Below are 27,235 nucleotides of genomic sequence, written 5' to 3'. Positions count from 1 at the left end.
TGGATTTGAGTGAGTGATTCCTTTCCCATGTTAGGGAAGTTTTTGGCTATTATCTCTTGGAATATTTTTTCTGTCCCCTTCTCCCTCTCTTCTCCTTCTGGCACCCCTATAGTACAGATGTTGGTGTGTTTCACATTGTCCCAGAATTCTCTGAGACTCTCTTCATTTGTTTTCAATCTTTTTTCTCTTTTCTATTCTGCATCCATAATTTCCACGATTCTGTCCTCCACCTTGCTTATCTGTTCTTCTGCCTCTTGTATTCTGCTGTTGGCTGCTTCTAGTGAATTTTTTATTTCAGTGATTGTATTTTGCATCTCTTCTTGCTTAAGTTTTATATCTTGCATCTCTTTGGTCAGTGTTTCCTGTAAGTTATCCATCTTTGCCTCCAGTTTATTTCCAATGTTTTGCATCATCTTTAGCATTAACAGTCTAAAGTCTTTTTCCTGGAGGCTGAGAATCCCCTCATCACTTGGCTGTTTTTCTGAGTTTTTTTCTTTCTCCCTCCTCTGAGTTATAGTTCTCTGTCTTCATTTTTATAGGTTTTTGGTGTGGTGACCTTTTTATAGATAATAGGTTTGTAGCCTCTGTTACTTCTGGTGGCTGCTGCCCTTGTGGCTAAAGTTGGTATGGGGTCTTGCTGCAGGCTTCCTGATGGGAGGGGCTGATGCCTGCCCACTGGTAGGTGGAGCTGATTCCTATCCCTTTGGTAGGTGGGACTTTGTCTCTGGGTGAGATTAGAGGGGCTATGTGCAAGGGGGGGGGGTATCTTTAGGTAGTCTGTTTACTGATGGGTGTGGCTATGATCCCACCCTGGTTGTTGTTTGGGCTGTGGCTTCTCAGCACTGATGGGTGGGGCCAGATTTTCCCAAAATGGCCACCTCCAGAGAAAGGCACTCTGCTGAATATTCCCAAGAGCTTTGCTTCCAATGTCCTTCCCTCACAACAAGCCACATTCACCCCTGTTTTCCCAGGAGGTCCTCCAAGAACTGCAGTCAGATTTGACCCAGATACCTACGGAGACTTTGCTTTGCCCTGGGACTCAGTGCACGTCAAAGTCTCTGTGGTGTGTGTGTGTGTGTGTATGTGTTTTTACCATTTCTTGGGCCGCTCTCACGGCATATGGAGGTTCCCAGGCTAGGGGTCGAATTGGAGCCGTAGGCACCGGCCTATGCCAGAGCCACAGCAACACAGGATCTAAGGTGCCTCTGCAACCTACACCACAGCTCACGGCAACACCGGATCCTTAACTTGCTGAGTAAGGCCAGGGATCGAACCCGCAACCTCATGCTTGTTAGTCAGATTTGTTAACCACTGCACCATGACGGGAACTCCTGTGTGCGCCTTTTAAGAGTGGGGTCTCCGTTTCCCCCAGTCCCCTGGAGCTCCTGTGCACGAGCCCCACTGGCCTTCAATACCAGATGCTCCTGGGGCTCTTTCTCACAGTGCCAGATCCCCACATGTGGGAGTTTGATGTGGGGCTCAGAATTCTCTCTCCTGTAGGTGAGTCTCTGTGAACCAGTTAGTTTCCAGTCTGTGGGGCTTCCCACCGCGGAGGTACGGGGTTGCTTATATCATGTAATCGCCCCTCCTACCTCTTGATGTCGCCTCCTCTTTGTCTTCCAGAGTAGGATATCTTTTTGAAGGTTTCTGGGCCATTTGGTTGAAGATTGCTCAGCATGTAGTTATAAATTTTGTTGTTTTTAAGAGAGACGTTGAGCTCCACTCCTTCTATTCTGCCATCTTAATCCCATCTCTTATTGTCATTTTCTTAATCATCTGTATGTGTGCAGAATTGTTTCTGGTTGCAGGTGTCTTAATTTCAACTGCATTTTCAATGTTCTGCATTCGTCCTCTCCTCTTCTCATGTTTGCTAGTTTTAATATCATATTTGTCAATGGGTGATTTCCTACTTTTATATTATCTTTGCCATTGCCAGTGAGATTTTTCATTTGTAATATTATTTCTAATTGTGGCTTTTCCTTTTCTGCTTAGAGGAATTCCTTTAGTAGTTGATGTAGAACTGATTTAGAGGTGCTAAATTCTCTTAGCTTTTGCTTGTCTGAAAAGCTTTTGCTCTCTCCACCCAATCTGAATGAGAGCTTTGATGGGTAGATTACTCTTGGTTCTAGGTTCCTCCTCTTCATCACCTCAAATATATCTTGCCACTCCCTTCTGGCTTGTAGAGTTTCCTCTGAAAAAATAGCTGTTATCCTTATGAGGGTTCCCTTATATATGATTTGTTGCTTTTCCCTTGTAACTTTTAATATTTTTTCTTTGTATTTAATTTTTGTCAGTTTGATTAATATGTACCTTCCTGTGTTTCTCCTTGGATTTATTTTGTATGGACTTCTCAGTGCTTCCTCAACTTGAATGTTTCCTTTCCCATATTAGGCAAGTTTTTCCTATAATCTCTTCAAATATTTTCTCTGGCCCTTTCTCTCTCTGTTCTCCTTCTGGAACTCCTATGATGTGGATGTTGGTATGTTTAAAGTTGTCCCAGAGGTCCTTTAGACTCTCCTCAGTTCTTTTCATTCTTTTTTATTTTTTTGTGGGGCAGTGATTTTCACCACTCTATCTTCCACCTTATTTGTTCTTCTGCCCCTATTAACCTGCTCTTGGTTCCTTCTAAGTATTTTTCAGTTCAGATATTGTGCTATTCATCTTGTTCTCTAGGTCCTCTAGCTCTTTGTTAAACACTTTTAAGTTCTCAATCTGTGTCTCCATTCTTTTTCCATGATCTTGGATCATCTTTACTATAATTACTCTGAATTCATTTTTGGGTAAACCATCTATCTCCTCATCATTTAGTGGTTTTTGTGTGTTTTTGTCTTGTTCTTTGTCTGAAAGCTACTTTTTTGTTGTGTCATACTATATACCTTTCTATTTATTGTCCCCTTGACAGTAGGACTGTAGATGCAGTAGCAGGTGCCCAGTCCTTGAGTTCTCAGGGGTGGTAACGGTTCACATGTACCCAGAGCACATGTTGGCAGCAGCAGTATCACACTCCCTCTCCTGGAGCTGGGTGGCTGCTAGAGATGGGGTCTGTGAGGCAGACGGCAGTGATTCACAGTTCACAGGATTGCTTTTGTAGCAGTTGGAGGTAGCAGTGTCTCTCTGCAACCCCACCTGCTACCAGGTAGCTTTCAGGACTATTTCCTGCAGCTTGCAATATCAGCAGTTGCGTCTGCCACGCTCCCTTTACTGGGAAGGCTGTGGGGAATGTCCTCTATAGCTGTAAGGGCAGGCGCCACCATTCTGCCTTCATTCCCCTTGCTTGGCCACTCTAGAGATCTCGCTCTCTAAAGCCCCAAGGGTGGGAGGCTTCTCCTTAACTGTTGCTAAGAGACTCTCCCTTTAGCTGCAGGAGATGTACTTCTGGTGGTCCCCCACACACACCAGGCTGCTGGTAGGGGTGCTCTCTGTAGCCACTGCAGATTGAATGTGAATTAATGGGCCTACCACAGGTCCCTTGGTACAGAACGAGTACCACTGACATCAACCCTCACAGGGCCAATGTAGCTTGTGCTCTTCTCCAGCAGGGCAGCCCACAGCTCTGGCAGGGAGCATGCACAGGCAGCCCTTTCTTGGCTCTTCTCAGTACAGATCAGGAACCACTAGTGCAAGCTCCTGCAGGAGCTTGTACTTTTCTTGGTCAGGGTGCTTACAGCACCCACGTGGAACAGGCACTGGTGGTCCTCTCTTGCCTCTTTTGGAACCAGTGCCGCCAGCATGAGCCCCTGCAGAGCCACTGGGCGTAGCTGTGGGGCTTGTGTTTTCCCTGGCTGGGCAGATTACTGCTCTCACAGGGAATGGGCACCTCTGGCAGTGGCTCTTCTGGCACAGGTCGGGGGCGGCTAACACAAGGGCCACCGGCAGGAGTCAGGAGCCTGTGTTATTTCCTCAGGCGGTTACTCCACTTGCTCCAAGGACTCTGCAGCCCTCAGGATGGGTCTGCTTCCCAGCTGTTGCTAGGCAGCCACTGATGCCATGTGACTCCCAGAGCTGAAGCAGGAAGTGTCCTGCAGAATGAGGCATGTGCACACGCGTGCCTGTACTGGAAAAAGGCTGTAGTGGTGGATTCTGCCCCTTCCTTCCAGCACCCTGAAACAACGGCGTCCAGCCTCTAGGCCCAACTGGGCTGCCTCCACTTAGACACTATCAATTGTGGTCGCCCGATACTCTAGTCCCTCCAGGATATTTCTGCATGGCCAATCCCAGTTTTCTTCCACATAGCCAGTCTCAGCTCCCTCTTTGAGTCTGATATCTAAAGGCAGAATTTTAGTTCCCGACACCTTCTGGCACCTGCAGCACTGGCACTAACCCTTTGTGGAGGAATCTTTCCATTTTAACTGCTTTGCACCAATTGTTTAAAGTTCCTCCTCCGTTGTGGTTGATCTCCTAGCTGGTAGAGGAACTTCCCAGGGTGCAGGAGCTTTTCCTCTTTCCAGCTCCCTCCTAGGGGTGCAGGTCCCGTTTTGCTTTGTTTTGAGTCTTTTTCTTCTTCTTTCTTTGTCCTATCTGGTTTTGTGAAGTTTTTCTTGCTCCATCATAATCATGAGGTCTTTACTCAGTTTTTAGCTAAGCTTCTGCATGAATAGTTCCACACGTAGATGTATTTTCAGTATATTTGTGGGAGTAGTTGAGCCTTACATCCTATTACTCCACCATCATCCTTCTATTTTCTTCTTTTTTTAAAGCATAAATTACCTTTCACTTTTAGACTATACTATATTTACATTACAGTCCATGTAAAAATTATATCAAATTTAATCAGCTTTCTCTTTTGAAAACAATTTTGAAAACTGAGACCCTAAATGTTTATTTGACGATATCTATATGGATCCAGATTAAAAGAGAATCAAACTTGATTCTTTCCAACTATTTTATGAAAGACCTTACAACTTTAAGGATTAAAAATAAAATAAAAATAAAAAACAGATTATTTAATATCAAAAACTGAGGTGTTTTAAAATTTATTTATTTATTTTGTTTTTTAGGGCTGCACCTGTGGCATATGGAAGTTCCCAGGCTGAGGGTCGAATCGGAGCTTTAGCTGCAACCCTGTCCCACAGCCACAGCAACATGGGATTCGAGCTGTGTGGTGCACCTACACCACAGCTCAGAGCAACCTTGGATCCTTAACCCACTGAGTGATGCCAGGGATCAAACCTGTATCCTTATGGATACTAGTCAGCTTTGTAACCCACTGAGCCACAATGGGAATTCCTGAGATTTTAAAATTTAAATTTAAAGGTTTTTCAGCTTTACTGAATTGTAATTGAGAAATAAAATTGTAACATATTTAAAAGTATACAATATGATGGTTTGTTTTTTACTTGGCCACACCCACTGCATGTGGAAGCTCCTAGGCCAGGGATCAAATCCACGCCACAGCAGTGACCTAAGCCACTGCAGTGACAATGCTGGATCCTTAACCCACTGTACCACTAGAGAACTCCTATGATGATGTGCACATACATTAGGAAAGGAATCCCACCCTCAAGTTAATTAGCACAACCATTAAATTACAAATAGTAGCATTTTGTGCTTATGTGGTAAGAATACTTAATTTCTACTTGGCAATTTTCAAATGTCAATATGGCATTATCGACCATAATTACCATGTTATATATTAGATCCTCAGACCTTTTTCATCTTATAACTAAAAGTTTGAACCTTTTGCCAAACGCTCCCTATTCCTCATCCTACTATTCCATCCGATGGCAATGTATTTTATTCTATGTCAGAAAGTTTTTTGGGTTTTTGTTGTTGTTATTGTTGTTGTTTTTTGATTCCCCATAAAAATGAGACCATGCCGTATTTTCTTTCTCTGTCTGGCTCCTTTCACTTAGCATAATGCCCTCCATGATATGAAAATGACAGGATTTCTCTCTCTTTAAAGGCTGAATAGTATTCCATTCAATATCTATTCATATCTTTATCCATTCACCTTTATCCCTCCAACCACTGACAGGTTGTTTCCATATCTGTGAATAATGCTACTATAAACATGTGAATTCAGAAACAATTTTGTCTTCTTTGGATATCTAATTCAGCAGAATGTATAGGCATAGGGGGTGTTCCTGCACTCATTTAAAAACCATTTCTTGGGAGTTCCTGTCATGGCTCAGTAGTTAACGAATCTGTCTAGGAACCATGAGGTTGCGGGTTCAATCCCTGGCCTTGCTCAGTGGATTGAGGATTTGGCATTGCCGTGAGCTGTGGTGTGGGTTGCAGACGCGGCTCGGATCCCGCGTTGCTGTGGCTCTGGTGTAGGTCGGTGGCTATAGTTCCAATTGGACCCCTAGCCTGAGAACCTCCATATGCCATGAGAGCGGCCCTAGAAAAGGCAAAAAAAAAAGAACTGTTTCTTAGTTTGCTACAGTCCTGTGGGACTCATGAACGCAGGCCCAGACGACTGTCAGAGGTAGATGTTTGGGGAGCCCATCCCTCAGATGGGAGGCTACTTAAAGTTGAGGCACTAAATGTGTAGTCCAAACCCTTCAATCCTCAGAGAGTAGATGGGAGTTGGGGGTTCCTTCCTGATTGTATGGCACTGTGCTGGGGGTATGTCTCAGCCTTTCCTACCTCTTTCACTGTGGGTATTTCCTCATTCACCCGATGTATAGGAGTCACTCAGCTAGTTTCTGGATTTTTCTCAGGGGAAACTGCTCCATGTGTAGCTGTATATTCAGTGTAGCTCACATCTGTATGAGGAGGGAGACTGCTATGTCTCCATCTTGGTCCCAGTCCACAATGAGGTTTCTGATGTCCTTTATTCTTTTCAGTTGAGATTTCTACTCTAGTCTAGTTTTTTTTAATAATAATTCATCATTTGGCATAAAGCAATATTTATAGTATCCATTTAAATCATAGAAATTGGCCAAGGGTTTCTTCCTCTGAGATACTGCCAATACAATGACAGTTATAATGTATTTCTGCGCATTTATCTCTGTAAATAAATCATATCTAGACATGTTTCTACAGGGAGAATAAAGTAATGTCAGTTATTCAAAAAGAAAACAAAAACCACAATGAAGTACCACCACAAACCTATTAGAAAAACTAAAATTAAAAATAGTAACAGCAGTTATTGATGCTGCTAAAGATGCAGAGAAGCTGAATCTCTCAAACACTATTGGTGAGAATCTGTGAAAAATAGCTTGGCAGTTTCTTGCGAAATCTGATGTGCAATCACACTCTTGGGCATTTATCCAAAGAAATGGAATCCTATATTCACACAAAAACTTGTATATGAATGTTCAAAACAGCTTTATTCAGAAAAGCAAAATACCAGAAGCAACCCAAATGCCCTTCAGTAGGTGAAAGTTGAACCAACTCTGTACATCCCTATAACAGAATACAACTCAGCCATAAAAAGACATGCAACAGCCTATGCTGAGCTGAAAAATATTAAATTTAGTGGACAAAGTCAATCTCTTCATCTTCCTCTGTGCAATAATCATATTTAAACTAATTAATCAACTGTCTCTACAAGGACTCAGTTCTTCTTTTCTTTTTTCTTTTTTTCTTTTAGGGCCACACCCCCACAGCATGTGGAGGTTCCCAGACTAGGGGTCTAATCAGAGCTACAGCTGCCAGCCTACGCCACAGCTCATAGCAATGCTGGATCCTTAACCCACTGAGCGAGGCCAGGGATCGAACCTGCAACCTTATGGTTCCTAGTCAGATTCGTTTCCGCTGCCCCACAATAGGAACTATCTCAGTTCTATGTATCTTTTTGTTACTATACCTTAGAGTGTCTCAGGGATCATCTCAAGGTGTGATATCAATGAAACTGGATTTTCCACAAGGGCAGGGTGAGGGCTCAACTTAAGAAAGCTTCTCCTTACCTTAGAAATCTATACATAGAACTTCCATATGACCCCGCAATCCCACTCTTGGGCATCTATCCAGACAAAACTCTACTTAAAAGAGACACATGCACCCGCATGTTCATTGCAGCAATATTCACAATAGCCAGGACATGGAAACAACCCAAATGTCCATCGACAGAGGATTGGATTTGGAAGATGTGGTATACATACACAATGGGATACTACTCAGCCATAAAAAAGGATGACATAATGCCATTTGCAGCAACATGGATGGAACTAGAGAATCTCATCCTGAGTGAAATGAGCCAGAAAGACAAAGACAAACACCATATGATATCACTTATAACTGGAATCTAATATCCAGCACAAATGAACATCTCCTCAGAAAAGAAAATCATGGACTTGGAGAAGAGACTTGTGGCTGCCTGATGAGAGGGGGAGGGAGTGGGAGGGATCGGGAGCTTGGGCTTATCAGACACAACCTAGAATAGATTTACAAGGAGATCCTGCTGAGTAGCATTGAGAACTTTGTCTAGATACTCATGTTGCAACAGAAGAAAGGGTGGGGGAAAAGCTGTAATTGTAATGTATACATGTAAGGATAACTTGACCCCCTTGCTGTACAGTGGGAAAACAAAAAAAATTAAAAAAAAAAAAAAAAGAAAGCTTCTCCTTGGCATACAACATGATTACTAACATTTCCTAAACTTGGTTACACTCAATTCCTAAAAATGAGTTCCATGTTTTGGCATATATTCCTTTTAGTATTTTCAATTTGTAACCTAGATTCTCTGACTGTTTTAAGGATAGGAATAGTGTCAAAAGTTCCAGAAAAGACCTTACTTTTTTTTGGGGGGGGGCGCACTCACAGCATATGGAGGTTCCCAGGCTAGGGGTCCAATCAGAGCTACAGGTGCCGGCTTACGCCAGAGCCACAGCAATGCCAGATCCAAGCCACGTCTGCGACCTACACAACTCACAGCAACACCAGATCCTTAACCCACTGAGCGAGGCCAGGGATCAAACCCCCAACCTCATGGTTCCTAGTCAGATTCGTTTCCACTGTGCCATAACGGGAACTCCAGATCTTATACTTTTTGCATTACACCTAAAGTTTATCAAAAAGTTGACATATTTCCACATGAGAATTTTTTTAAGATTTTGAAGTTCTCAGCTGCCTTAGTCAACTCAATATAAAACCTCTCTCTTGCCAGCATCATACATAACAATATACAAACAACACCTATTTTCTGAATTCAACTTAAGAGCTTAATCATTGAGACCAAGAGAAGGAAAACAAAGAAACTGCATATGCAATACCCACTTATCAATAAAAGAACTCCAAAATTCTACCAAAATTAAAGGATAACTGTAGAGATGAGGTAATTAAATAGATTCTTAGATATGGTAATAGCAGAGACTGAGTAGCAGAAAGTTGATGCATGAAAGCAAAAGTAGGGAGCAGAAGACATACAGGGAAGACAAAAGCTCTCTTTTTCTTATACCTTGTTACATATTGAATTTTCTCCTCAAAACTTAGAAAAGGCGTGCAAAACATGCAGACATATAAAAAGCAATAATCACAAAGACAATGAGAGAGATTTCCTACTTGTATGGTGATGACCAAGTACTGGGATCCTGAAGTACCACTCCAAGGGCATATAGGACAAGAGTCTGAAAAAAAATTACTCTAGTTATTCAAGGCCTAACAAAGGCAAATAACACTCAGAAAGCCAACTCATCCTAAATGTTCTTTTAAATAAGGTAATGGATACAAAATTAAAATACAAAATAAATGAAAGAAGCACAGGCCAGTATTTTGGCGCTTTCATAGCAGGAAAGTGTCCCTCAGCATGTCACAAAATATCAAAGCCATAAAGGAATAAAAGACTTAACTATATGAAAATTAAAAACCTGTACATAGTAAAAACAAAACACACCATGAAACCAGTAAAAGATTAATAACAGACAGGAAAAAGAATATTTGCCATAAAACTGACAGAATTAATATGCATAACATACCAAAAGACATAAACTCACTAGAAAGAAGATAATTCACAAAAGAGATACGAACTGTTCATATGTGCATGAAAAGCTGTTCAATCTCTCCAATGAGCAGCAGAAAGCAAATTAAAATTATGAGATAATTTTTCACATAAGATTCACAAAACATATAAAAGATTCATAAATCCAGAGGTGGTAGGAATATGGAGAGGTAAAACATTCTCATATACTGTTGTTCAAAATATATAGGGAGTTCCTGTCATGACTCAGTGGTTAACAAACCTGAATAGTATCCACGAGGACAAGGGTTCAATCCCTGCCCTTGCTCAGTGGGTTAAGAATCCGGCATTGCCGTGAGCTGCGATGGAGGTCATAGACTCGGCTTGGATTCCATGTTGCTGTGGCTGTGGCGTAGGCCAGCAGCTACAGCTCTGATTCAACCCCTAGCCTAGGAACCTCTATATGCCATGGAGCAGCCCTAAAAAGGCAAAAAAAAAAAATTGCCTTTACACATATATGTGGTTTGGCCCAAAAACTTCACTTCTAAGTCTCTACCTAATACCAGTACAAGTATACAATTTGTAATAATGAAAAAAAATCAATGTCCATCTAAATTTCCCTCAATGGGAACTGCTTAAATAAATTATGGTACATTCGCATGGTGAGATACCATATGTCCATTAAAAATAACAAATTGGATCTGTAGTAAATGCCAGTTGCATTAATAATCATGATACACTCAATAAAAGAAGAAAATTAAAAAACAGAGTAATCGTTCACATATAAATTTGTTTTTTAAAAACATAGATACATATGTGTATATGCACACAGAGTGATACACATACACATAAGAAATCTACCAAAAACACACACTAAACTATTAATGGTATTAGAGGCAGCACCTGTGGAGAAGATAGCATTTCTTTTATATTTGAACTTTAAAACAGGCATATGTAATTTTGTCATTTAAAATAATTGTGTTGATTTAATAATATGTAGCATTTATTACACACTTTAAAAAATAAAACTTAAAACTACACAATAAAAGAGTTAAAAAGAATAACTAAATAAGTTAAGGATACCAAATGATTCCTACCTCCTTAGGAATAATAAATGTGTCAATCTTTCCTTCAATATCTTGAAGCCGGGCAGAGACTGGGGTCAGTTTGGCAGTTCGAACAGTTTCACAAAGCACTTGCCGACAATATCTATTTAAAAAAAAAATTTTTTTGGAGGGTATTGTGGGAGAGGCAGTTTGAAATGTATATATATGTGTGTGTGTGTACATATATATATATATATATATCTTTTTTTTTTTTGCTTTTTAGGTCCGCACCTGCAGCATATGAAGGTCCCCAGACTAGGGGTCAAATCAGAGCTGCAGCTGCTGGCCTACACCACAGCCACAGCAATGCCAGATCTCAGCCAGGTCTGTGACCTACACCACAGCTCACAGCGACAGCGAGTCCTTAACCCACTGAGCAAGGCCAGGGATCGAACTTGCGTCCTCATGGATCCTAGTCAGATTCGTTTCTGCTGTGCTATGATGGGAACTACTATATACATTTTATTTATTTATTTTTTATTTTTTTTATTTTTTTTGTCTTTTTGCCATTTCTTGGGCCGCTCCTGCAGCATATGGAGGTTCCCAGGCTAGGGGTCTAATCGGAGCTGTAGCCTCCGGCCTACGCCAGAGCCACAGCAATGCGGGATCCGAGCCGCGTCTGCAACCTACACCACAGCTCACGGCAACGCCGGATCGTTAACCCACTGAGCAAGGGCAGGGACCGAACCCGCAACCTCATGGTTCCTAGTCGGATTCGTTAACCACTGCGCCACGACGGGAACTCCTACTATATACATTTTAAAATGTCATTCAGGAGTTCCCATCGTGGCGCAGTGGTTAACGAATCCGACTAGGAACCATGAGGTTGCGGGTTCGGTCCCTGCCCTTGCTCAGTGGGTTAACGATCCGGCGTTGCTGTGAGCTGTGGTGTAGGTTGCAGACGCGGCTCGGATCCCACGTTGCTGTGGCTCTGGCGTAGGCCGGTGGCTACAGCTCCGATTCAACCCCTAGCCTGGGAACCTCCATATGCCGCGGGAGCGGCCCAAGAAATAGCTAAAAAGACCAAAAATAAATAAATAAATAAATAAATAAAATAAAATTTATAAAAAAAAAAAAAATAAATAAATAAAATGTCATTCAACAATTCATAACCTTCCTAATTTGAAACAGCCATATCGTAATTTTTATTTGCTTAAAATACATTATATTTTAGAGGTATATAAAGTCCAGGTGAGTAAAGAATTGAATAAAAATAACTATCAGAAAAAAACTCAAAGCAGTATTTTTTACAATTTTTAATAAAGGATTAAATAAAAACTTTGATAAAAGACTTTCTACTTAAAAATTATAAAAATATTTAAACAATGATGGGATCCATAAGGAAAAATACAAATAATCTATGGAAATTTTTTTTACACACTTGCAATCCCATAAGTAAAATTAAAAGACAGGTAGGAAAACTATCTACAGTAAATATATCCTTAATTCATCAAAGCTCTTTAAAAATTCATAATTAAAGTGATCAAACACCCCTACAGAAATATGGACAGAAAAATACAAAAAAGCAATCAACCAAAAAAAAAAAAAAACAAAAAAAAAAACCAGGAGTTCCCATCATGGTTTAGAGGTAACAAATTCAACTAGTATCCATGAGGATGCAGGTTCAATCCCTAGCCCCACCCAGTGCATTAAGGATCCGGCATTGCCGTGAGCTGTGGTGTAGGTTGCAGATGCAGCTTGGATCTGGTATTGCTGTGGCTACAAGTCCGATTTGACCCCTAGCCTGGAAATTTCCGTATGCCGTGGGTACGGCCCTAAAAAGCTAAAAAAAAAAAAAAAAAGGCCTGAAAACATAAGAAATGATACTCAATCTCATCAACAATGAAAAAATTGCCAAAGTAATTTTTTTATTTTTTTACTTTCCAGATTAGATGAACAAGAGTAGTGTCAGAGAAAATACTAATAATAAAAAGAAGGGAAAAGACATTCATATTCAGTTGCTGGAAGAATACACCGGTACAAACTTTCTGAAAGGGATCTTAGCAATATGTATGAAAATATATAAAGTGTGCATCATAATGAGAACAGAAGCAGCTAAAATGTACGGACACCTTGCTTTGAGTCAGTTCTATTAAATACTTTCTATGCAGTAATTCATTTAATTCTTATAAGAAACTCATGGGTGCTATTGTTTTTTAATTTTACAGATTTAAAAAATGAGGCAATTATTTAAGATCACACATCAGGTAAATGGTACTGATAGGATTCAAACCCTAGTCTGTTACTCCACAGTCCCTAATCATAAACAATACACTACTGCATATAACCTTAAATGATAATCTCATTTCTTGGATCTTATTAATAGAAATAATTGGAACTATTAGCAAAGATGTAAGCACAGGAACGTTGATTATAATTTCTAAAAACAACAAAAACAAAAGAGGAAAACCTCCTTTCCTCTTTGAACAAGTATTTTGTGGGTACCTACTACATTAGAAGCACTGGTTTAGATACTGAGCTACAACAGTGAACAAGACAGATACCCTCAAAGAATATATATATACACACACACACACCCTCAAAGAATATATATATATACACACACACACACAAAGAAAAAGTTCTAGAAAAATAGTAAAGATAGTTAACAATTATTATCTCTTTTTTCTTTAAACTGTATCCACAGAATGCAGAAGTTCCTGGGCCAGGCAGGGATCAAACCCTCACCACAGCAGCAACTCAAGCCACAACAGTGACAATGCCAGATCCTTAATCCACTGTGCCACCAGGGAATTCCACAGCTGCTACCTCAAAAATCTCTTAATTACTTATACATGGAACAGTTCTCAGAGCTTTCTGAGATGCTCTTTCTGTGTCATAATCCTCACATTTGGCTCAAATAAAAATTTCCAATTCTTTCTTTAAAAAAAAAAGTATTACTTATTTATTAAAAAATTTATCTCAAGTTCTCACTGTGGTGCAATGGGTTAACAATCTGGTCTGTCCCTGTGACGTCGCCGGTTTGATCTCCAGCCTGGAGTAGTGGGGTAAGGATCTGGTGTTGCCACAGCTGTGGCATAGTCACACATGGGGCTCAGATTTGATCCCTGGCCTGGGGACTTTCATCTGCCACAGGTGCAGCCAAAAAACAAAACAAACGTACTCTCCTCGTGTCACTTTATAGTTGAGCCCCTCCCTATTCCTGCCTCATTGAACTGCTTCCTATCAAAATAATTTCCTTTGCTAGGATTTCCCCTAAATGAAACAGTCTTTGTATTTGTTTGTTTATTTGTTTTACTTAGCATAATGAGACTTATCTGTGTTGTATGTACTGATATTGTGTTACTTTTTATTACGTGGTAATATTCCATGGTATAGATATAACACAATTTGTTTATCTATTCACCAGCTGATGAACATTTGGACTGCTTCCAGTTTTCTATTACAGTGCTATGAATGTTTGCATACAGGTCTATGAGTGGAGATAACTTTCATTTCTCTTGGGTAGATATGCAGGAGAACTGCTAGGTCATACGGTATGTTTAACTTTACCAAGATCCTGACACAATGTTTTCTAACAGGGCTGTACCATTTTGCATTCCCACCAACAAGGTACAGAATGTTCCATTTACCAGACATCACTGATACTTTTTATACAGGCTCATGTAAACGTTTCCCAGAACTACCTTATGATTTTAAAAAGCAAATTATCTGTTAAAATCTGCATGTAATTTTTTTTTTCTGTCTTTTTTTTTTTTTTAGGGCCGCACCCACAGCATATGGAAGTTCCCAGGTTAGGGGTTGAATCGGAGCTATAGCCACCGGCCTATGCCACAGCCATAGCAATGTGGGGTCTGAGCCACATCTGCGACCCACACCACAGCTCATGGCAATGCCAGATCCTTAACCCACTGAGCGAGGCCAGGGATCAAACCTGTGTCCTCATGGATGCTGCTCCATGATAGGAACTCCCTATATGTAAATATTTTAAGTCCTATAAAAATATATGGCTTTCCTAGATATTAGCATTAGCTTTAAATTAGACAAACCAATTCAAGTTTACCTTTTAATGATCTCCTCTTTCCTTTTATTTTGTTCTTACCTGAGCTCCTCAATTTTCTCTGGAATAATAGGACCCTTCCCAAAAACTTGGTCTATCTCTTCATACAGTTTTTTCTGAACTTCTTCATAAGTGGTTAAAAAACAGATTGTCCAGGTGCACACTAAGTGAAAATTTATATTAATAACAATGAAAGCAGTTAAATTATAGTTTGGGTGCGAAATAAGAAAAAACTTACTACTTTTTGAGTATTTTCCTTTTTTTTCTGATACAAAAGATACATAAAAGCTACCAAAAGATAAAACAAGATTGTTCACAGGATCTATACTTCATTTAACGGAAAATGAACATTTATAGAATATTGCCCAAAAGACAGAGTGAAACCTACAAGACTTCTTTCTTAAAAGAGGCAAGTAATCAAAGGTGCTTAAAGCATTTTACCTCGGGCAAAACAGTAATGATAATAAGTAAACTTCATATCTGGAGAGGTGCTAAATTATTGATAACTGTGATGGAGTATATGGTTCACTCAATATTCTAAATTTTTACTTGCAATAGTAGATACACGGGTTCAAGAACTAAGACTAGTTATTGGTTAGGACAATGGTTCTCAAAAATCTGCTGGAAGTTGCTGATGGCATAACCTCATCACAGATCCTGACTGAACAGGTTTAGGGTATAGTCCAGGCACCTACACTTCTAACAAACACCACAACTATTCTGATGAATGCTAAAACTGGAAGGTCCTCAGATTCTGCCTTCACTTTGGCTTAAAATGGCTTATGGATTATATTCATTGAGGAAACCAAAAGGTAAGAAAATTAAGTATATGATGAACATAAAACAGAGGAAAGAGAGTAGTTATATTTTCTTTAGGAATCCACTGGGATTACAACAGTTCAAATGGAACCATACAGACACACAGCACCTCTCTCCCCTGATTATGCTTGACATCACTCTACCTGCAGCTCTCCTTTTCCATGTCAGGTACTTTTAAAAATGTGTTTGATGATTTCTTTCAATACTCATTATCTCTTTCCTGAGCTAAAGGGCTGGCTTAAATATGTCTCATAGTTAACATGTTTTAATGTTTGCCTAATTCACCTATTATCCAATTCCAATGCCTGGAATGCTACCTGCTTCTCAATTTGTCTTTTGGTCGCACCTGTGGCTGCAAGAGTTCCTGGGCCAGGGATTGAACCTGCACCAGAGCTGTAGCCAGAGTGATGGTGGTAAAAATGTGGGATCCTTAACTCACTGAGCTACAAGGGAACTCCAATTATCTTGATAATTTAATCACATCCAGAGTCCATAAAAGGCATAAGAGTAACTGTCCTGAACTTTTTCCTACGTGTTTTTTTTTATTATTACGGCTTTTGAGTGAACTGCAGGATTTCTATTTCACAAGGGATATGAACATTTATGCAGAAGTACACAATATGTACATGTATGCAATTTTACAGTATTACATATGTGGTAATATATAATACTGAAAGATTTAGAATATACAGTAGGCACTCATACACCCTGATTGACTATCACTTAAAATTAATATAACGGCATAAGTTTAGTAACCTCAAACACTGGTTTTTTTGTATAACTCTGGGGGATAGCTTTAAAATGTGTTTTTAAGCTACTTAATGTTCTTTAAGTACAATATTGAACCAAGACACTATTTTATAGCTGAAAGATACCTTGGAGGTCACCTAGAGCTAAACTCTTATTTTAGAAAAGGAGAAAACGCAGAGGTCAGTATCTTGCTCAAGGCTACTAGCTCGCAGAGGGGGGACTTTAATTAAGGCTTCCTAGACAAGAAACCTGCCTCTCAAATATTTCAGTGGTGCCTTAAAAAATAATCAGCCCACATTCAAAGAAATAGAAATACTCCAAAAATTCCCCCTAAAAATGGTAAAGAAAAAAAGGTTAAAATATGAAATCAACCTCGGAAGTGGTCACTTTTTGTGGGATCCAGAGTACAACTGATTCAGATTTTTTGAAGATCTTTAACAAAGATATATTTTACAAGTATCTTTTTTAAACAAGTATCTTTTTAAAAGGTTCAATACTTATTTTTGACACATGCTTACTTAAATCCCATTTAATCTAAATATCTGAATATCTCTAGGTGTCCAAAATTTAACCACAAAGAAAAACTTATGGCAAGTTTACATCTATACTCACCCTTTAACAAATCTCCATAGAGAAAGAGTTGTGAATGAAATCCTTCAGGTGAACATAAACTTTTTAGATTTTAAACTGCTTTAATACCTCCTTTAGCATTGTCTGTTGGTATAGTTTTATGGATTTTTATGGATATATACATTTCTAGAAATACTAAATAAATAAATGGTAGTCTGATAAACTAAAAACCAGTAAGGAAAATTAGAAAGATATCATAAATTTTAGAATTTTAAATAATAATCACCTTCAATTCCACCAAGAGAGGAGTTATTTTCAATTGTGATTTCTGTGGCCTATATCCTCTGTTGGTAGATTTTAATAATAGCCAACTGGATTGAAGTCAATGTGAAAAGCCGCAGCAGGAAATTGAAAAGCTCACGGCTCCAGTTGGAAAGGTGTCAATAGCAATTCATTTTAAAAGCACTAACTAGAATTCACAATCCATAAACTGTGTCAAGAAATTTATGGCAATGTTCAGAGGTGAAATAGAGCACCTGGGATAAAGGAGAAAAAAATGGTGCCTGTGAAATCAAGCCTTTCAAACAAGAATAAAAAAGGGAAACTATAAAGAGGTCTTATAAACAGTATTTCCTTTATTTTAGAATAGCTTTACCCACATATATTTTATTATCTATCTCAAAAAGAAATCAATTTATACTTACATTTTGCAGTTATTACACAACTGGCCAGAGAAAATATCATACTGTCTTCTAGGATCTATGAAATAAAATTAAGTTTAAAAACTGTGAAATGTAAGGCAGCCTGTTTTAGGCCCTAGTAAAATAACGTATAGTACAGAACTGGGGTTAAGGGAAGGGAAAAGTGTATCATTTCTTGATGATGTTTGCAATTAAAGAAAATGTATTTAATGCAAAAACAAACCTAAATACTGCACCACCTTTTTGATACAATGAACACTTATTTGGTAATATTACTGGCTCATGATAGCTTGGCCTGCTGCAACGAAGGGTCAGGAATAGTGAAGGACAACCTGCCACTGTCCTGCAGCCTGATTCAATTTCTGCACCCGCACACCCAGGAAACCACTTTTGTCTATGAGGACTAACATGCACAGAGGAGGGCGGAAGGTTCCTACAATGAACAGGTGTGCCTGTCATGGCTCCACTCCTGTCCTTTGTCTGACAACACTACAAAACAGTGGTGTGCTGGGCGTGACATACACGCACCAGGAACAAGCCGAGCTGCCACACCTGCTCATGCAGGCAGAGCGGCTCAGATGATAAAGACTTAGACATGTTCTCCCCTTTTAAGAACTTTGGTTCAATATTTACTTACCCAAATATTAAATATTACATAGCTGCTTCAAAGAACTAAATAATAAGAGACAGCGCTTGTACTATTTATGGATGATGAACAATAAAACAAGAAGAAAGCCAGTGAATTCTAGGAGGGCATCTGGGTTAAAGTGAATAAAAAGTCACCCTTTACATGTCTGATTATCTTTTGCTTGATAACTATTTAACAATCACGTCACCTGTTGGTCATTAAGGTTCCCCTGTACTAAGGAGTCAATGAAAACATGTTGACTGAAGTTCCTTCCTTTTCTTTCTTTTATGATTTTCTTTAAAATAGATTCCAGCTGCATAAGGGCTTAGAGAAGAAAGACAAAAAAGATTTTAGAATTTAAGCATTTGTGAGGATTGAACATTTTTTGTATTTCTACAATGTTCTTATGCTCAGAGTAAAACTTACATTCAAAGACTAATAACCAAAAAAAATTTTAAAGCTAATTTATGATTACTTTTTATTTTTTTATTTCAAATGATTTTTATTTTTTCCATTATAGCCAGTTTAGAGTGTTCTGTCAATTTTCTACTGTACAGCAAGGTGACCCAGTCAGACATACATATGTTAAAGCTAATTTATGTTTAAACTCGCCAACTTTTCTGCTAAATTTAACATACATCTCAAAAAGGACATAAGACATATATGCACAATTTAAGGAATAGCTATAGAGCAAATACCTATATATTGACACCCAGGTCAAGAAGTAGAACAAGGCAAGTATCTCAAGGCCCTTTTCCACATATAATCCCTCCCCCGATATTATCTACCTTCCTTCTAAATTCTGTCCTCTTAACTCCATTCTTCTCCCAAATCAGGTATCACTCATTTGGAGACTGAAACAGATGTGAAATAATCAGAAAACTAAATTTCTGAAACCTTGAAGATGAACTTAACTGTAAGGAAAATTATCCAAAGTCATTCCTCAGGCTCCATCATACCTGACCCATTACAGCCTCTGATACTGATCACTTTCTCTGCAGGAAGCACCTTTTCATTGGGCTCCCGGGATTCTACTCTCCTGGACTCCACATTTCCCTCGTACTTTACTGCCTGCTTATTCTCAGTACCCTTTCCTTCTCATCTCTCAATTTTTTTTTTTTTTTTTTCTCGTGGCATGTGGAAGTTCCCATGCCAGGCATGGAACCCACCCCATGGCAGTGACAATACCAGATCCTTAACCTGCAGAGCCCCAAGAGAATGCCAGAATTTCTTCTTTTTTATGTTTATCTTTTCTTCCAGTTTTATTGAGATATAATTGACATACAGCACTGTATAAGTTTAAAGTGTTCAGCATAATGACTTGACTTACATACATCATGAAATAATTACCACAAATAGTTTAGTGGATAGCCATTATCTCCTACAGATATAAAATTAAAGAAATAGAAAAAATGCTTTTTTTCTTTGTGATGAGAACTCTTAGATGTACTCTCTTAACAACTTTCATATATAATATATAACAATGTTAATTATATTAATCATGTTGTACATCATATCTCTAGTACTTATTTATCTTATAATAGATATTTTTACATTTTGACTACCCTCATCCAATCCTCCCTTCCCTCCACAAGTTCAGTCTCTTTTTCTATGAGTTTGTTGGTTTGTTTTTGAGGTATAATTGACCTACGATATACTTAATCACACAGAACTATACACTAAAATAGATAAAGTAATTGACCTACGATATACTTAATCACACAGAACTATACACTAAAATAGATAAAGTAGTGAAACCAGACCAAATCAAACTATATATATATATATATATATATATATTTTTTTTTTTTTTTTTGTCTTTTGTCTATTTAGGGCCACATCCACAGCATGTGGAGGTTCCCAGGCTAAGGGTTGCATTGGAGCTGTAGCTGCTGGCCTATGTCACAGCAATGCTGGATCCGAGCTGAGAATGCCAGAATTTCTTAACGACGCAATGCCCAAGGTCAGGAACCTCTTTTCCGGGACCCCTCATCTTTTTCAGTTTATATTCATTACCTCAGTGATCACCATTCTCAAAGTTTTGAATACAGTCTATGCACTGAACACTCCCAAACTTTTATTTCCAGTTGGGACCTCTTTCCCCTGAACTCCAGACTCATCATCTAACAGTCAACTCAGCATCTCCACTTGGATGTCTGAAGCTGACTAAACATAACATATCCAAAACTGAAATTATGATCTTTCCCCTCAGAATTAGATCTTCCCACAGTCTGCCCCCGTCTTATTTCCTAATATTTCATTTTCCAATTACTTAGGCCTAAAACCTTGGTGTCTCCTTCTCTCGTATACCCCACAAATAACCTGGCAGTTAATGTTGGTGATTTTAATCTTCAAAATACAGAATTATTCTCCTTTACTCTATTTTTTTTTTTAATTTTACATTTTCTGCTACCTGCCACCTAGTCCAAGCCACACTATTTTTCTTGCCTAGTTCATTGCAATAGCCCCATAATTAGTTTCCCTGCTTCTGCTCTGGGTCCCTGTAATATATCACAGCAGCCAGAGTGATCCTTTAAAAACATAACTCAGGAGTCTCCACTGTGGCACAACAAGACTGGTGGAGCCTCTGGATCTCTGGGACGCAGGTTGTTTTCAGCCCAGCACAGTGGGTTAAGGATCCGGCACTGCTGCAGCTGCAGCATAGGTCGCAACTGTGACTAGGATCGGATCTCTGGCCTGGAAACTCCAAATGCCCAGAGGTGGCCAAAAAAAAAAAAATTTAATTAAATAAAATAAATAAATAAATAATAAAAACACAACTCAAGTTCAAAACTGCTCAAAACCTTCTGGTGGCTTCCTATCTCACAGTGACTACCTAGTCATCCTTAAGCCAGACTAAATCTGTCCCATCCCCCCAATCTTTCTGGCCTTATTTCCTTCTACTCTTCTTCTGATTTGTTTTACTCTAGCCAGGCAGTTCCCTGTTGTACCTCAAATATACCAGGAAGAATCCTGCCTCAAGGACTTTGCAACTACTCTTCCTCTATGTGGAGTATTCCTTCTTTCCCCAGGTGTGTAGAACTCACACCATCTGTATTGACTGGTTATCTATTGAAAGTGTTTGCTCAAGTCATCTAATCTTGGTGAGGCCTTTCCTAATAATCATACTTAAAATTGCAACCTCCCCACCCTTAGCTTTTCCTACCCTCCTCCCTGATTTAATTTTCTCCATAGCACTTTTCATCTTTTAACACACTATTCAGTTTACTTATTTAGATTCTTGTGGACCTCTTCCCACTAGAATGTGGTGCCACGAGGAGAGGGATTTTGGTTCTGTTCACTGACATCTCCCAAAACCATACCAGGACGTTCTAGATCTGCACTATTTATAGAGTTGAATGAATCTAATAACACTTTAGTGATTAAAATTAGAAATTACTAACACTGTAATGTCGTGGTTCACAAACTCTGATACACATTAAAATCGCCTAGGGAGCTTTTTTTAAAAAAATCATAAAATACATGCCACACTTCATACCGATTAAATCTGACTATTTTAGAAGTGGAAGCCAGGCTTCAAAAGAGATTAAAAGATTCAACGTGTAGCAAAGTTTGGGAACTACTGCTGTACCACCTCAACCCTACAAGTCTATCAGGATAATCCAGAGAGGTTTTATAAAATTATCTGATGTCCAGGGCACCTCTATCCCATATTCTGAATAAACTGGTCTAGAGTGGGGCCTGATTGTCAATATTTTGGGGGGAGAATAATTTGAGGAGCCATCTGAAAGTAAAATTGCTATTTTTCTGTGTACATTTTATAAAGTTGTAACTAATACTAAATAATTTTGAAAATGTTTTTACTCAATGTTATAATGGCAAGAATTTTTTTTTTTTTTTTTTTTTTTTTTTTTTTTTTTTGTCTTTCATCTTTTTAGGGCCACACTCTCGGTACATGGAGGTTCCCAGGCTAAAGGTCAAATCAGAGCTATAGCTGCTGGCCTATACCACATCCACAGCAAGGCAGGATCTAAGCCGCATCTGTGACCTACCCCACAGCTTATGGCAACACCACATCCTTAACCCACTGACGAGCCCATTGATCAAACCCACACCCTCATGGATCTTAGTCAGGTTCATTAACCTCTGAGCCATGACAGTCACTCCAAGAATTTTTTTTTATGTTGCTACATTTTTTATTGTTTTTTGGTTTTTTTGGTCCTGCCTCTGGCATGTGGAAATTCCCAGGCCAGGGAATGAACCCATACCACAGAAGCAACCAGAGCCACATCAGTGACAAGACCAAATGCTCAACCTGCTGCTCCACAAGGGAACTTCACATGTTGCTACATTTTTTTTTTTTTCCCACTGTACAGCAAGGGGGTCAAGTTATCCTTACATGTATACATTACAATTACAGTTTTCCCCCATCCTTTCTTCTGTTGCAACATGAGTATCTACACAAAGTTCTCAATGCTATTCAGCAGGATCTCCTTGTAAATCTATTCTAAGTTGTGTCTGATGAGCCCAAGCTCCCGATCCCTCCCACTCCCTCCCCCTCCCATCAGGCAGCCACAAGTCTCTTCTCCAAGTCCATGATTTTCTTTTCTGAGGAGATGTTCATTTGTGCTGGATATTAGATTCCAGTTATAAGTGATATCATATGGTATTTGTCTTTGTCTTTCTGGCTCATTTCACTCAGTATGAGATTCTCTAGTTCCATCCATGTTGCTACAAATGGCATTATGTCATTCTTTTTTATGGCTGAGTAGTATTCCATTGTGTATATATACCACCTCTTCCGAATCCAATCCTCTGTCGATGGACATTTGGATTGTTTCCATGTCCTGGCTATTGTGAATAGTGCTGCAATGAACACGCGGGTGCATGTGTCTCTTTTAAGTAGAGTTTTGTCCGGATAGATGCCCAAGAGTGGGATTGTGGGGTCATATGGAAGTTCTATGTATAGATTTCTAAGGCATCTCCAAACTGTTCTCCATAGTGGCCGTACCAGTTTACATTCCCACCAACAGTGCAGGAGGGTTCCCTTTTCTCCACACCCCCTCCAGCACTTGTTATTTGTGGATTTATGAATGATGGCCATTCTGACTGGTGTGAGGTGATATCTCATGGTAGTTTTGATTTGCATTTCTCTTATGATCAGCGATGTTGAGCATTTTTTCATGTGTTTGCTGGCCATCTGTATATCTTCCTTGGAGAACAGTCTATTCAGGTCTTTTGCCCATTTTTCCATTGATTGATTGGCTTTTTTGCTGTTGAGTTGTATAAGTTGCTTATATATTCTAGAGATTAAGCCCTTGTCAGTTGCATCATTTGAAACTGTTTTCTCCCATTCTGTAAGCTGTCTTTTTGGTTTCTTTTTGGTTTCCTTTGCTGTGCAAAAGCTTTTCAGTTTGATGAGGTCCCATGGGTTTATTTTTGCTCTAGTTTCTATTGCTTTGGGAGACTGACCTGAGAAAATATTCATGATGTTGATGTCAGAGAGTGTTTTGCCTATGTTTTCTTCTAGGAGTTTGATGGTGTCCTGTCGTATATTTAAGTCTTTCAGCCATTTGGAGTTTATTTTTGTGCATGGTGTGAGGGTGTGTTCTAGTTTCATTGCTTTGCATGTTGCTGTCCAGGTTTCCCAGCAATGCTTGCTGAATAGACTTTCTTTTTCCCATTTGATGTTCTTGCCTCCCTTGTCAAAGATTAATTGACCATAGGTGTCCGGGTTTATTTCCGGATTCTCTATTCTGTTCCATTGGTCTGTCTGTCTGTTTTGATACCAGTACCACACTGTTTTGATGACTGTGGCTTTGTAGTATTTCTTGAAGTCTGGGAGAGTTATGCCTCCTGCTTGGTTTTTGTTTCTCAGGATTGCTTTGGCGATTCTGGGTCTTTTGTGGTTCCATATAAATGTTTGGATTGTTTGTTCTAGTTCTGTGAAAAATGTCATGGGTAATTTGATAGGGATTGCATTGAATCTGTAGATTGCTTTGGGTAGTATGGCCATTTTTCCAATATTGATTTTTCCAATCCAGAAACATGGAATATCTTTCCATTTCTTTACATCTTCTTTGATTTCTTTGATTAAAGTTTTATAGTTCTCGGCATATAGGTCCTTTACCTCCTTGGTCAGGTGTATTCCGAGGTATTTGATTTTGTGAGGTGCAATTTTAAAAGGTATTGTATTTTTGTATTCCTTTTCTAATATTTCATTGCTGGTATACAGAAATGCAACTGACTTCTGAATATTAATCTTATATCCTGCTACTTTGCTGAATTTATTAATCAGTTCAAGTAGTTTTGGGGTTGAGTCCTTAGGGTTTTCTATGTATAGTACCATGTCATCTGCATACAGTGACAGTTTTATCTCTTCTCTTCCTATATGGATGCCTTTTATTTCTTTTGTTTGTCTAATTGCTGTGGCTAGGACTTCCAAAACTATGTTGAAGCGTTGCTACATTTTTTTACACAACATTTATCATGTTGATATTATCCCCTTAACAATTTTTATATTTTTACATAATATTTAACCATGTTGATATTATCTCCTTAGCAATTCCCATATTATAGGATATTTAGATTTTTTTTTTTCTGGTTTTCTACTTGTATAAATAGCACTACAAAAAATACTCATGAATATTTCTTGTTCCAGATAATTTTACTGATTATTTATGGCTCTTTAATGTATTTTTAAACTGCTTTCCCAGGGTTTTATGCTTACACTTTCTATTAATCCTGCAGGCTATACCAGCTCTACAGCACCTTCATTCTGCAGTGAGTGCTAGGATTTTTTAACTAATTCACTGCTTTTTCCTCTCTTTTGTTTAAGAAAAACTTTTGCAATAGGAAATGTAGGAAAAAATGTACATTACCTGTAATTTCATGATTCAAACATAACCTATTAAAATTAGGGCACATTTCCTTTCGTCCTTACGAAAAATTAGGAGTGGCAAAACTTACCATCTTCATATTGTTTTTTCCGAGTTGTACTTTTATCAAGTGATCCATCTAGAAAGCCTTTTCCAATCTCAGACCAAACCTGAAAACAGGAAAACATACCTATTATCTAATATGCAAATTTTCAAAATAATACCAAGCATCTAAGCTAAAAATTACAGAACCTCTGTCTCACCACAGAACTGTTAATTAAGCTCTCCCTTTCAAGTGGGCTACATAATCATTTAATCCATAACCTTTGAAGACAGGGCATAAATATATTTTAATAATTTCATTTAAAGTACTTTTTAAACTAATTGTAATTAAAAAGTCAAAAATTCCCTTCCCAGAAAACTAAATATAGAACTACCAAATGACCTAGCAATCCCACTCTTGGGCATTTACCCAGACAAAGCTTTCCTTGAAAAAGACACATGCACCTGTATGTTCACTGAAGCACCATTCACAATAGCCAAGACATGGAAACAATCTAAATGTCCATCAACAGATGAATGGATTAAGAAGATGTGGTATATATACACAACGGAATACTATTCAGCCATAAAAAAGAACAAAATAATGCCATTTGCAGCAACATAAATGGGACTAGAGACTCTCATACTAAGTGAAGTACGTCAGAAAGAGAAAGAAAAATACCATATGATATCACTTGTATCTGGAATCTAATATATGACACAAATGAACCTTTCCACAAAAAAGAAACTCATGGACTTGGAGAAAAGACTTGTGGTTCCCAAGAAAGAGGGTATAGGAAGGGGATGGACTGGGAAACTGGGGTTAATATGCAAACTATTGCCTTTGGAATGAATAAGCAATGAGATCCTGCTGTACAGCACTGGGAACCATATCTAGTCACTTATGATGGAGCATGATAATGTGAGAAAAAGAATGTATATATTTACGTGTGACTGGGTCATTTTGCTGTACAGTAGAAAACTGATAGAACACTGCAAACCAGCTATAATGGAAAAAAATAAAAATCATTTAAAAAAAATTCCCTTCCTTTCAAAGGAAAAGGAATGAGGAGGGGAAAGATATGGCATTAGAGTCAATTCTCAATTTCTTATTATAAAGCTACCAGTGGATAAGTAAAATTCATTGGGAATTTCAAATTTTTACTTCACAGAGTAGTGACAAGCACTGGCTGAGATCAAAACAAAAAAAGATTAAAATTTAGTCTAAGGTTTAGAGATAGTAAACAACAGAATAGGCTTCTAATTATTTCAAAATTGGGTAATTAGCCCCTGAAAAAACCGTGTTTATAACTAAAAAGTGCTGAAAGAGCTTGGGGAAAGAACAAAACACTTACCAAATCAATGTTAAACACGTGAAAAACTATTAATAGAGTTAAGAGTCCTCAAGTTTTACCATACAAAGATATGCCTTTCAGATTCTTTAAATGTAAAAAATTAAACTATTAAAAGTACTGTAAAAATGTACAGTAGGTGTTTATATTAGGAATACCTTAAAGTGAGAAAGAAGTAGGCGTTCCCGTTGTGGCGCAGTGGTTAACGAATCCGACTAGGAACCATGAGGTTGAGGGTTCGATCCCTGGTCTTGCTCAGTGGGTTAAGGATCCGGCGTTGCCATGAGCTGTGATGTAGGTCGAAGACTCGGCTTGGATCCCTCGTTGCTGTGGCTCTGGTGTAGGCCAGTGGCTACGGCTCTGATTAGACCCCTAGCCTGGGAATCTCCATATGCCACGAGAGCGGCCCTAGAAAAGGCAAAAAGACAAAAAAGACAAAAAAAAAGAAAAAGAAAAAAGAAAAGAAAGAAGTATCTAAGCATTACCAGAGCACAAGGCAAAAATCCAGGAGGAAAAGCTGAAGTCATTTAGCTACACACCCCAACAACAAAAGACAAACAGACTGA

The 27,235-nt window shown here is 38.7% G+C and overlaps 1 protein-coding gene across 1 annotated transcript in view; it reads right to left on the bottom strand.

Annotated features, from left to right (window-relative positions):
• Positions 1–27,235, bottom strand: part of CYP20A1 (cytochrome P450, family 20, subfamily A, polypeptide 1) — a 66,405-nt gene that overhangs the window by 13,278 nt on the left and 25,892 nt on the right. The window contains 6 exon segments of the mRNA NM_001315809.1: positions 9,448–9,512; positions 10,939–11,050; positions 15,011–15,131; positions 17,812–17,866; positions 18,645–18,760; positions 25,367–25,445. Of these exon segments, the coding sequence (NP_001302738.1) occupies positions 9,448–9,512; positions 10,939–11,050; positions 15,011–15,131; positions 17,812–17,866; positions 18,645–18,760; positions 25,367–25,445 (548 nt within the window).

Source organism: Sus scrofa, chromosome 15 (assembly GCF_000003025.6).
Source record: "Sus scrofa isolate TJ Tabasco breed Duroc chromosome 15, Sscrofa11.1, whole genome shotgun sequence".
Lineage (NCBI taxonomy): Eukaryota > Metazoa > Chordata > Mammalia > Artiodactyla > Suidae > Sus > Sus scrofa.
The sequence above is the reverse complement of the archived record's forward strand: the minus strand, read 5'-3'. Positions and strand labels throughout refer to the sequence as shown.